The sequence below is a fragment of the Nematostella vectensis genome, chromosome 12, assembly GCF_932526225.1.
Source record: "Nematostella vectensis chromosome 12, jaNemVect1.1, whole genome shotgun sequence".
Taxonomy (NCBI): domain Eukaryota; kingdom Metazoa; phylum Cnidaria; class Anthozoa; order Actiniaria; family Edwardsiidae; genus Nematostella; species Nematostella vectensis.
In genome coordinates, this window is record NC_064045.1 from 11,068,784 (window position 1) to 11,079,432 (window position 10,649).

The 10,649-nt window shown below is 45.1% G+C and overlaps 2 protein-coding genes across 3 annotated transcripts; one reads left to right on the forward strand and one right to left on the reverse strand.

Annotated features, from left to right (window-relative positions):
- Positions 1-443: 443 nt before the first annotated feature.
- LOC125557556 lies at positions 444-1,091 on the reverse strand. Its single transcript, XM_048720248.1, has one exon. The coding sequence runs from the start codon at positions 1,089-1,091 to the stop codon at positions 444-446; it is 648 nt and encodes a 215-aa protein (XP_048576205.1).
- A 5,458-nt stretch (positions 1,092-6,549) lies between these two features.
- LOC5520678 (protein D2) lies at positions 6,550-10,599 on the forward strand. Of its 2 annotated transcripts, XM_032365707.2 has the most exons (5): positions 6,550-6,924; positions 7,317-7,325; positions 8,588-8,686; positions 9,626-9,698; positions 10,206-10,599. In XM_032365707.2, the coding sequence occupies exons 1-5, from the start codon at positions 6,718-6,720 to the stop codon at positions 10,397-10,399; spliced, it is 582 nt and encodes a 193-aa protein (XP_032221598.1). In that variant the 5' UTR covers positions 6,550-6,717; the 3' UTR covers positions 10,400-10,599. The 2 variants fall into 2 exon arrangements, with proteins under 2 accessions (XP_032221598.1, XP_048575814.1); XM_048719857.1 differs by lacking the exon at positions 7,317-7,325 and having other exon boundaries at positions 6,592-6,924.
- Positions 10,600-10,649: the final 50 nt, after the last annotated feature.

Consider the following 10,649-nt stretch of genomic DNA (forward strand, 5'->3'; position numbering starts at 1 on the left):
AAACGTCATCGCAATTACGACTCTATAGTCATAGGAATCATAAGAAATGACCCACTTTTTGGCCGCCAAGAAGCGGTGCGCGCGAACCCCCCTGTGTATGCACCTTGAGCTTTCGCCGTAACTGAAGTAACCTAGGATAATACCAAACACAAGTTTAATGGTAGGACTTACTTGCACGACCAAATAAAGTATAATTTCAAACTAATCAATACTTTGCGAAAGGCGCGGGGTGGTCGTTCTCCTGACCAGGGGCCGGCATTCGGCTCCAGGGCGCGCGACCGTGACTCGGTTTAACTTTTAACATTTAAACTCATCGTCAGATAAGTTGGGGTCAGGTATCGGAGCGTACTGGTCGCCCGACCAAGCGCTACCCAGGGAACCATGGCAACCGGGCCACAGCTCCCCGCCAACCAGGTGCTTGGAAAGGAGGGACTGTGGCTCGGCTACCATGGGACCTTCTGACCCCAACAAAACCAAGCACCAACCACAGAATGAACAGGAGGTATCTGTTCAGCAGAAGCGGCTGCTAACGCCTCTACGGGGGTACGGATGTAGCCCTTATACGCGTCACTAGACCAACGGACAAGAGATTGGATCAGATGATCTGAGAGCCCATTCCTAGCCGCCACGGTGGCGGCACCAATACGGAAGCTGTGGCTGGAGTAATCACTGGCGAAACCTGCTGCTCGCATGATCTGTCGCAACCAAGACGTCAGGATAGGCCGAGACAAGGGCTGACCCGAATGCAACAAAAAGAGAGGGCCCGGTGTACTTCCTCTCAAGTGCAAGTAAGCTAGGATGGCCTCAACCGCACACAGGGGAGGTCTGGCTTTACCAATATAGATGAAGGTTCCTTTGCGAAAGGGGTCAGTCTTAGAGGCCTTGATGTTGACACGTATGTACTTGGGAGCCGACATGGAATCTAAGGTGATGTCCTGAGGCTGTACGTGTCGCTGTGACGAGAAGCTGTTCAACGAGTCTACCGTAAACTCAGATGCTCTCAGAAAGCCAAAGTAGGCGAGGCAGCAGGCAGCCCAAAACATTAGGTGGTCTGGAAGCCCGAGGTCTAGGTGTCGGTGGATAGTATACATTACCTCATCGGTAACCGGGACGAGGGATTCACACCGCGAACCCTTTTGATGCCCCTCAATACTCTCTCGAGTCGTAAACAGCCCGCAAGAGGGTCCTGGAACCCCTGTTCAATGTACATAGCACGAACTCCAGACAAGTAAACCTTGATTGACGACGGCTGAACAAAATCCGCAAGAAAGGACGCAAACAAGCAAAGCGTCAAAGTCAAGGGGTTTGAGCTTTCCCAGTTGCGCGCAAAAGTTGACAAACTTCCGCTGACCTGTAGCATACGACTTACGAGTGGGCGGTACGAGATGAACCGCCAGCACCTTGTTTCTAAGGGTGAGAGATATCTGCCAGAAGCCACGCCGGGATGGTAGTAGGGGAAGGACGAGCCCAAGGCGCCAAGCGCAGAAATTCCTGCCAATTGAAACGGGACAAAGCGTCAGCTAGGGAATTTTCAATCCCTGGAACATGGGCTGCAGCGAAAGAAAAACCACATCTCACAGCCCACATGAGTAGCCTACGCAGCAATTTCATGATGCACGGAACCTTCGAGGTCCTAGAGTTAACGATGTGAACCACGGCTTCATTGTCGGACCTGAAAAGGACATGTCCCCTACCCCATCCGTGTCCCCATACATGCGCTGCGATAATAATAGGGAAGAGCTCCTTGTAAGCTATTGACTGCGAGGACTGAGAGGCGAACCAGAGCCCATTAAACCACTCCGACCCACAATAAGCTCCATAGCCAAAGGCGCCTGCTGCGTCAGAGATGACGATAACCGTAGGATTCGCTTCTAAACCAGGATAAAGCCAGAAGCTGACACCGTTCCAAGATTCCAAGAACTGTTGCCACCACGCCAAGTCGCGACGAGTTTCATTGTTAATGCGAATTGGGTGTCTGTCATGTCTGAAGCATCGGAGTTGATCGATCAAGCGCCGGATTAACGCCATGCTAGGCCACAATACTTTAGCAGCGTGATGAAGGTGGCCGATTAAAGATTTTAAATCGTGCCTGGTGCACCAATCTAGGCGAGACCACTTATTGATGAGTGCGCGTAGATTCGCCAACTTGTCTGCTGGTAACCGGGCTACGCGGTTGACTGAATCTAGTTCTATACCTAGAACGGTAAGTGTCGAGGAGGGGCCATCACACTTGCCCGGATGCAAAGGCCAAGATTGGTGCAGACCTGTAGCGCCACTGAAAGATTTCGCGCACACCTCCGAGAGTCGGGTGGGCCCGCCAAAATAAGATCGTCAAGGTAGTGCATAATGTCTGACACTTGGTGTTTGTTTACCAGAATCCACTCCACCATAGAGGCCACTGTATTGAAGATGTATGGGGCGGAGCGGAAGCCGAACGGCAATGCAAGATCAACATAATAATATGCGCGCCATCTCATACCCAAAAGATAACGATCGGAGGGGTGGACTGGGACGTTCCGGTACGCCGACATGACGTCGAATTTTGCGATTAAAGCCCCCAGGCCGAATTTGTCTACCATGCGAATGATATCGTCGACTCGTATGTAGTTCAAGGTAAACTGTTCGGGATCAATCCCGTCATTCACACTAGCGCCCTCAGGCGATGATAGGTCGACAATCAAACGCCATTTCCCGGGCTGCCCGCTCTAAGGGATCACCCCAAATTTGCTGATGTGTAGGTTGGGGAATGGAGGGTAAGCAAACGGCCCAGCCACTCTACCTAGCGATACCTCATCTGCCAGATAATCGTCGACCACCGAACGGTGCTCCTGTGCAGAATGCTTATTCTTTTTGCTCGACTGGAGTGCTGAAGACCCGTCAAATCCTATTCTAAACCCATGGCGTATACCATCCAGTACATATGCCACCAGGTGTTGATCGGGGTGTTTAATCAACTGTGCAGCGAACCTGTCGTGCTTTAGAGGCGTCACCGATGGGACTGATGCGAGCAATGCTGCAACAAAAAGTCACTCATCAACTCCCAAAGCCACTAGAGCAGGCAGGCTGAAAACAGAGGAGGGGAGGGGCAAGCTGGTCCCTGCTGCGAGCTCAGAGGATCCTTGAAGATAGAAGTACCCTAGGAGTTGGTAAACCTGGGTGAAGTGTGGACTCCCGTGAGCGGTGTCGAATCGCTCGATGAATGGTGGTGAACCTTAGCACCACGCAGGCGTAGATCAAACCCCCCTCAGAGCAGATCTGGTCGTACCAACCTGCATGTGCCATGCTGTAAACACTCTTCTTGAACACCCTGTTCGAATAAGCGACCTGTGATAAACGCAAACCTTGGTATCGCGCATGCAAAGTAACACCCAGCGCGTAGCATCCTGGGTGAAGGATGACGAACAATCTCACGTGCGCAGCAACACCCTACGCGAAACAACCGAGCGACCTTTCATCGCGAAGCATCCTGGGAGAAGGGGGAACCTTACCATCCCGCATGCGCAGTAACAAACCCTTCGCGTAGTATCCAAGGAAAAAAACCGGACCGAACCAGGTCATATGCGCTGTAACAACCCTGCGCGAATCCTCCTGGGAGAAGGGCGAACCTTACCATCCCACACGCGCAGCAACAACCCTGCGAGTAGTATTCTGGGCGAAGAATAACAAGAAGCAAGTACCGTGCCCGCCACAACTCTGCGCTAAGTATTCTGGGAGACGGCACGCTAATATAACACCTAACACCATAGAATAAAGCCAAAGTCATGTATATGTAACTGTACCAAAAGAACTCGTGGTTAATAGAGCTCGACTGCTCTTGACAAGTGCATCCAAAAGTTAGGCTAACCGAGCCTAATGCTACATACACAATAGATGCTCCTACTAATACGCAATAATGAGCCTAGTGAGCACAACAAGTGTCACTTATCCGACCTATAGGTTAACATAGGTTTGCAAAGTCGACATCTACAACCTTATCGGTGATGGCGTTTCGGAGGCTTGGTGCTGGGTGGGGAGGAGCGCGCTCTGTTTGGTTTGCGTCCCCGGCTAGCACACTCCACTTGTGGGTGAGGTCCGGAACAGGTCGCACAGCGGTGGGAAAACTGACAGACAGGAAACGTCGGTGAAGTGCACTTCCCACGATTCCACGAGTAACATATCCCGTCAGCAGATGAGGATGCCCGGGGGGATGCACCTGCCGCATGGAAGCTAAACAGCTGTGGGTCTATCTGGGACCAATCGGTCAGTTGGTTTGCGGCTGCCTGTTCTCGAAAGGCACGATCGTACGACAACCAAGCTTTCCCGCCGAGTTGACGAAAGGTAGCAGAATGGAAAGTTTATACTTTGTGAGATCTTGCCACCGATTAGGAAAATAAGACACTAGTACCGTCGAATAAATAGTGAAGGCTTCGCACCACGACACGACGTCCTCCAGCCGCCTTTTCGGTTTCTTGGAGCGGGGAGCCGACAACAACAAATGCCCGTCAAGTAACAATTGAGGTTCAGGCTCGGACATTGTCGAGAGATTTGCTGGTAGCAACTCGGCGAGGTCGACAAACTTATTCGACACAATCTGAAGAACCACCTTCGAGGGGACCGGGGAATACCCTTGGCCCACCACAAACGGCTTGTGTAAAATTGGGACTGCTGATAAGGGACTAGTTGTCGCTAGGGTGGACAAAGTTGACACGAGTGGAGTCATCAATGGAGTAGACCCGGCCAACGATAAACCAGAGCAAACCGATGCGAGCGATGTTGAGGAAAACACTTGTAAAAATTCTGGAACTGACCTACCTCCTGGGCCAACCGACGACGGTGCAACCGGGGTGCTCGCCTGAGGCAGTGAGAAGGATGAGGATGCCCGGCCGCCGCAACCACTGTTGTACCTGTGCTAGAGACAGGAATCGCGTTGGCTGGTTGTTAGCGCTCAGTCGCGCTTGAAATGCCTGCTGGACGGCCATCTGAATCGCTGTGAGCACTTCCGGGGCCAGACTAGGTGTTGTTGTTTTTCAGGATTCATAATTAGCTTTTTTTTGTGAGTGAAAACTATGATCTTTTAGACTTAAAAGCGTGGATCACATAGGTTAGCTTCACTCGAAACGTTGCCAGTGCAAGAAAGGCGCGTGGTGGTCGTTCTCCTGACCAGGGGCCGGCATTCGGCCCCAGGGGGCGCGACCTTCTAAATTTCATTCAGACAAATTTAAGATTTTGGTCAGAGGAACTCCTTGTATGCGGAATCTTGAGCTTATATATTGAGAATTGGACAATTTCATGCCATATTTTTGCTCTGTCAGCCTGCTACGCAAGGCCACAGGGAGCTCACCTCCACGGTCTGAGTAGTTTTAGTTTTTTTCGGAGCCTTCCTACGGTTTAAATAAAGCTCCGAACCGCTTGCGTTGTTGTTTTACTGCGTATGTGCCGCTTGTCTGCCTGGCGCTGTCTGGCGCTTGTCTCATTGGTTAGCGGTCTAACGGCTGTCATCTCGACTGCGAAATGGCTTCCTTGTCACGACATGCCTTACAAAGAGAGAAAAGGGATGAAACTCTTTTTACCTGCGCTAGAAAACACGCCAGAAAAATTCCTTTTTTTGAAATTTATCGGCCCAAAATTCGTACAAAACTAGAAGAAAGGTGGCTCTTTTACTTGATCATGTCAAGAATCAAAGAAACACGTTCTAAACCCCACAATACAGCATCTCGCAAATCCTTGATTTTCTGCCGCTATTCTGCCGTTTCATGCGAAGCACATGCGGACGGAAGTAGATGCATCAATGAAATTTTACTTCCGTTTGCATACTAATAAGCGAATCGCGCCAGCCCATGCTTGCTTCTCTCGCCTACGATGTTTGATTGACACAACTCTTGAAATAAAAACATGTAAGTTTGTACACTTCTCTTTGTTTCTACTAGTCTCTTTTATTAAATTTGTTTGCCGAAAAATATTTTATTCCTGTTTTCGCAGTAGATTTGGGTTTAAAATCTGTCATATTTTAATATACCGTATTTTATGTACTTCCAGGTTATCCTTTGATCAAAAGCTAGCACTAGATTTAATAGCCGGCGGCCACAATACCTTTCTTACAGGGAAGGCAGGTACTGGAAAAAGCTTTTTAATTAGGAGGGCAATTAACGAGATTTCTAAGACGAAGAGAGTCGCCGTAGCATGCACTCCAGGTATCGGCTGCCAGAATTTTCCACAAGAGCTGCAGCCAATGACGATCCATTCATTCGCTGGCATCAATATTATCAACTCAACACTGTTATTTACCAGCTGACGATGTCCAGAGCCGAAGATTTAGTGGCTCTGTTGCCGTTGAGTTTTTGAAAAGGTGACGTCACGCTTTGAAATTACTTCCGGTAATTTCACTTCCGTCCGCATGTGCTCAACACGCTAGCGGCGGAAGAATTAGCCAGAGTTTCATCCCTTTTCTCTCTTTGTAAGGTATGTCGTGACAAGGAAGCCATTTCGCAGTCGAGACGACAGCCGTTAGACCGCTAACCAATGAGACAAGCGCCAGACAGCGCCAGGCAGACAAGCGGCACACACGCAGTAAAACAACAACGCAACGCGGTTCGGAACTTTATTTAAACCGTAGGAAGGCTCCGAAAAAACTAAAACTACTCAGACCGTGGAGGTGAGCTCCCTGTGGCAAGGCCAACGAGAGGCCATATTGAAAATTACCCAGAAGACCCTGGGGACGAGGTCGACGCAAGGCTAGTGATGATGTGGTCGAAACATTGTTTTGTTGTTGTTATTTTCTTGCTTCAAGTTTACGCGGAGGAAAGCGACATTCTATTGGATTCATGCAGTAGTATCCTAAAGCGTCTTAGAGTTAGCTTTGGTGGCAGTGAAGTGAATTGTGGTGAGGTGAAGAACTACGAATCGGTTACTGAAACACCTGAGATTAGCTTCCCTAACGCACAGGAGGTAAACGACACTCTGACTTTATCTGAAACCCCACGAAAAACGCTTACTATATAACTTTTACTTTTTTTCTCCTATTTCTTAATGAAATTAAAAGCGTATCAGTTTCTTTAGTGCCCGGCCCTAACAATCGATAATTCCGATAATCAATAATAATCAATAGTAATCGATAAAAATCAATATCAATCAATCGATTAATATCGGAAATCAATAGAAATCGAATACGTGAAAATATGTGAGTATCCGTTATTATGGAATTTTTATCGAAAAATATTGAAATTATCGTTTATTATTGATTATACTGATAAATATCAATTACTGTACATTACGTAGAAATGTATCACCCTTAACCGGCATGATCAATTGTTTGATTGTGTTTCTTCAAATAAAACCAGATAGACAAGGTAAGATAAACAAAGCAAGTCTTCACATCTCTTCAAAAGGGCTCAATTTTACCATTTGCAGACCATATTCAAGATATGCAAGATAACAACAACATTTATTCACTAAAAAAGGTTCTTTATTAACCCACTACTACTACCGATTAGGTATTTCTGAACACTACTCATTCGTTATATTAGCTTATTGGAAAGCATAAGTACAACCCTATGATGTATAAGTACGAAGTACTTATGTTACAATGTTTAAAGCCCTGTTTGTTGTGTTTCTGCCGTGCCGAACTAATTGTTATGTGTGCAGTGAGCAAACATTTACAGATGAACACACGCTGAAAAGCTAGACGTATCATTCCCAGTTCACACAGTAATGGTGATTGCGGTGATTTCAATTTACCAGCGGTCAGTTTTAAATAAAAGAAATTCGATTAAAACCCGATATTAATAGATAATAATCATTATGATCGAATACTCTTGGGCTGTGAGTATCGTTTAGTATCGATATACAATACCAATCAATAATAATCAACTGGTTTATTTAGATTAATATTGATTAATTTGATTAGTTTCCGATAATCGATTTTTATCGATTGGCAGGGCTAGGTTTAGTGTCATTTTAGATGTCACACAAATAAAGACATTTTTATTTCAAAGTTGGCCTTTCATCTTTAAAAAATCAAAGTAAAGAACTATTTTAATGTAGATTGTGGATACGGTAGATTTTAGAATACTGCCAGTTTTTACAGTTCTTGTGTTTTTGGGTGGTGTGTAAAATATGTTAGGTGGTCCTATTATTCATAGCAGTCAGCTTAGGGAAAAATCTTGAGAAGATACAGTGGATGTATCAGAAGTACCAAGATATATAGCTTATGTGGGAGAATACAGTAAATGTATGGATATTTTCAAGAAAATAAGGCTTGAGTAAAGGTTCAAAATCTTGAGACTCTCGCCTATTGCTGGAGAGTTGACAGCTATGTATTATTATGCCCCATTGTTGCTTAACAACAAAACTACCTCAATAGATATGTCTGGCTTTAAAAGCACTAAATAATAGATAAGTCTTGCTGTACAAACATATGCTCTCATTGGCTAAAAAAATGTATAAGATTTTCCATACAGCGACTGATTCTGCAAATTTCTATTTTTATTGTGAAACCAAATCACACGGCCCATGGGTATCATTTTTGAGTGTGTGGCCACCCCTTTTCCTGCCCCCTCCACCACTCTATGCACTAAGTACCCACCCTTGATCTAAAACTGATTGATTTCAGTCCAAGCTGTACACTGTGATGGTGATTGATCCAGATGCCCCATCTCCAATAAGACATCAGTACCGTAGCTGGCTGCATTACCTCAAAGTGAACATTCCGGTGAGCCTTCAATCACTATTCCACCATCCACAGTGTGGCTAACTTGCAATTAAAACAGGTGTATAGCTAGAGGTGAATGCCGGACACTGTCCTGGCCACTTAAAAATGTCTACTTCAGGGGCTTGTTTCTTGAAACGCCCGAGAATTCTCGGGCCTAAAACGTTTTATTCCTTAAATTTAAAAAGCTTGCTAATTCCTATAAAATTTATGGTATCTGAATGTGTTGAAATATTGTTAAACATTGTATTTTACCACAAAGCTTCAAGTGAAGGATGATTCTCTTGATTTTTATAGATTTTGATCTTTCCCGAACTTCTCGGGCCCGAAACTCACATGCTTAACTATTAAGAAAGTTCTCGGGACCTTGCTTTTTGGCTTCAGCAAAACTTTGAAAATTGCCCTATCAAGAATAATCATTTGGAATATTAACCAAGAGGAAGTTGAAACTGTTCTAAAACATGAAAGTGGTTCTCAAAAAGGAGAGCATGCAAAATTTTGAGCATAAATGCAAAATAAAATTTTCGGGCCCAAGAATTCTTGGGTGTTTCGAGAAACGGGCGCCAGGGCCCTAGGGGGCTTGGAAGAAACCTAGCACCTTCTGTACTGGTATGTCTGAATTAATAAGGGAAGTTGAGTACCACTGCCAACTAGGATGAGTTAGTTACAGGGCAACTGGTCTACTAAATAAGTAAATGGACCCCCTTGCTCAAATCCTGGCTACAGGCCTGGAATAAAATGGCCAAAGCAACGTTTTGGCATTTTTACATGTTTATTTTTGTTGGAACAAAGTTGATTAATTACCCCACAATATTGGACCCTGTTTTTTTTGGAGATACAAAATTGCAACAATTTTACAATCTTTTGTCATCTGAAGCCTGCCTTAAAGTCAGTTGCAACCTACTTTATTCCTTTTTTATGTATATGCACTCTAATTTCCAGAGTGATGAGCTTGCTCAAAGACTAGACATACAATCTGGCATGGACACCATACAATCTGGCATGGACACTGAATGTAAGCAGAGTTTCCCCTTCTGATGTACGCTTGATCTGTCATTTTACTGGCATTGAGGGATTCAGGGATGTGGTACCTCCAGTGCTGGGGTTAAATTCCACACATATAGTTCACCCAATCATGTTTTCTGTTATGGTATAACTAGAAAGACTACAGTCAAGCTGTAGAAAAATAGATGGTCTGCGTAGGCATGGTGGAGACAAGCTATAAAGTAACACAAGTTTGGAAAAGAGTAATTGCGCTGACATATCAAGCATTAGCCTTTTTTCTTGCTCCGATGAAGGGCTAATGTCTGAAATGTCAGTGCAATTATTCTGTTTCACATAGGTGTTCAACATACCTTTTCATCCTTGTGTTGATTTAAAGCATGTTTTTGATTAGTGTGCTCCATTCCTTTTGGGCTGGTCCCTAGCCAAGGTTTATTTTAATAAAAACCAAATCAACTGTGTGTTGCACAAATTTGATCCTAAGAAAGTTATGGCTTGTTTTTGTTGTTGTGTTGTTTAGTGAAGAGCTACAGACCTCCCTCCCCACCCAGTGGAAGCGGTCTACATCGCTATAAGTACTATGCCCTGGAACAGACTGGAAAAGTCAGGCCATCACCAATCTCTGAACGCCGTTCTTTTGATGCCCAAGAGTTTGCTGCTAAGCATAACCTTGTTGTTAAGGCATACAATGAGTTTAAGACACAGAGGCAATAGATGGAATCACCACATATTGCGGGGGGTGAAGGGGTCAATAAATGGTGTTGGAGAATTCTCCTGAAATAGCATATAATGTAGAATTAAAAGATTCTTTTCTTTACATAAATGCTTGTATAGAATAATTTTTGTTAACAGAGAGTAAACATATTTAGAAGACATCGAAAATTGACAGAGTAATAAAATTGTGTATAGTTGTATTATGGACAAAACCTGATCAAACTTTCTTATCTAGAAAAAAAAAAACAAA

Bases quoted from the DNA above. Each gene is read 5' to 3' on its own strand.
- LOC125557556 (XM_048720248.1), bottom strand. From the start codon at position 1,091: ATGTATACTATCCACCGACACCTAGACCTCGGGCTTCCAGACCACCTA.
- LOC5520678 (XM_032365707.2), top strand. From the start codon at position 6,718: ATGATGTGGTCGAAACATTGTTTTGTTGTTGTTATTTTCTTGCTTCAA. The intron at 8,687-9,625 runs GTGAGCCTTCAA...TCTAATTTCCAG, and splicing joins ACCTCAAAGTGAACATTCCG to AGTGATGAGCTTGCTCAAAG. The intron at 9,699-10,205 runs GTAAGCAGAGTT...TGTGTTGTTTAG, and splicing joins ATCTGGCATGGACACTGAAT to TGAAGAGCTACAGACCTCCC.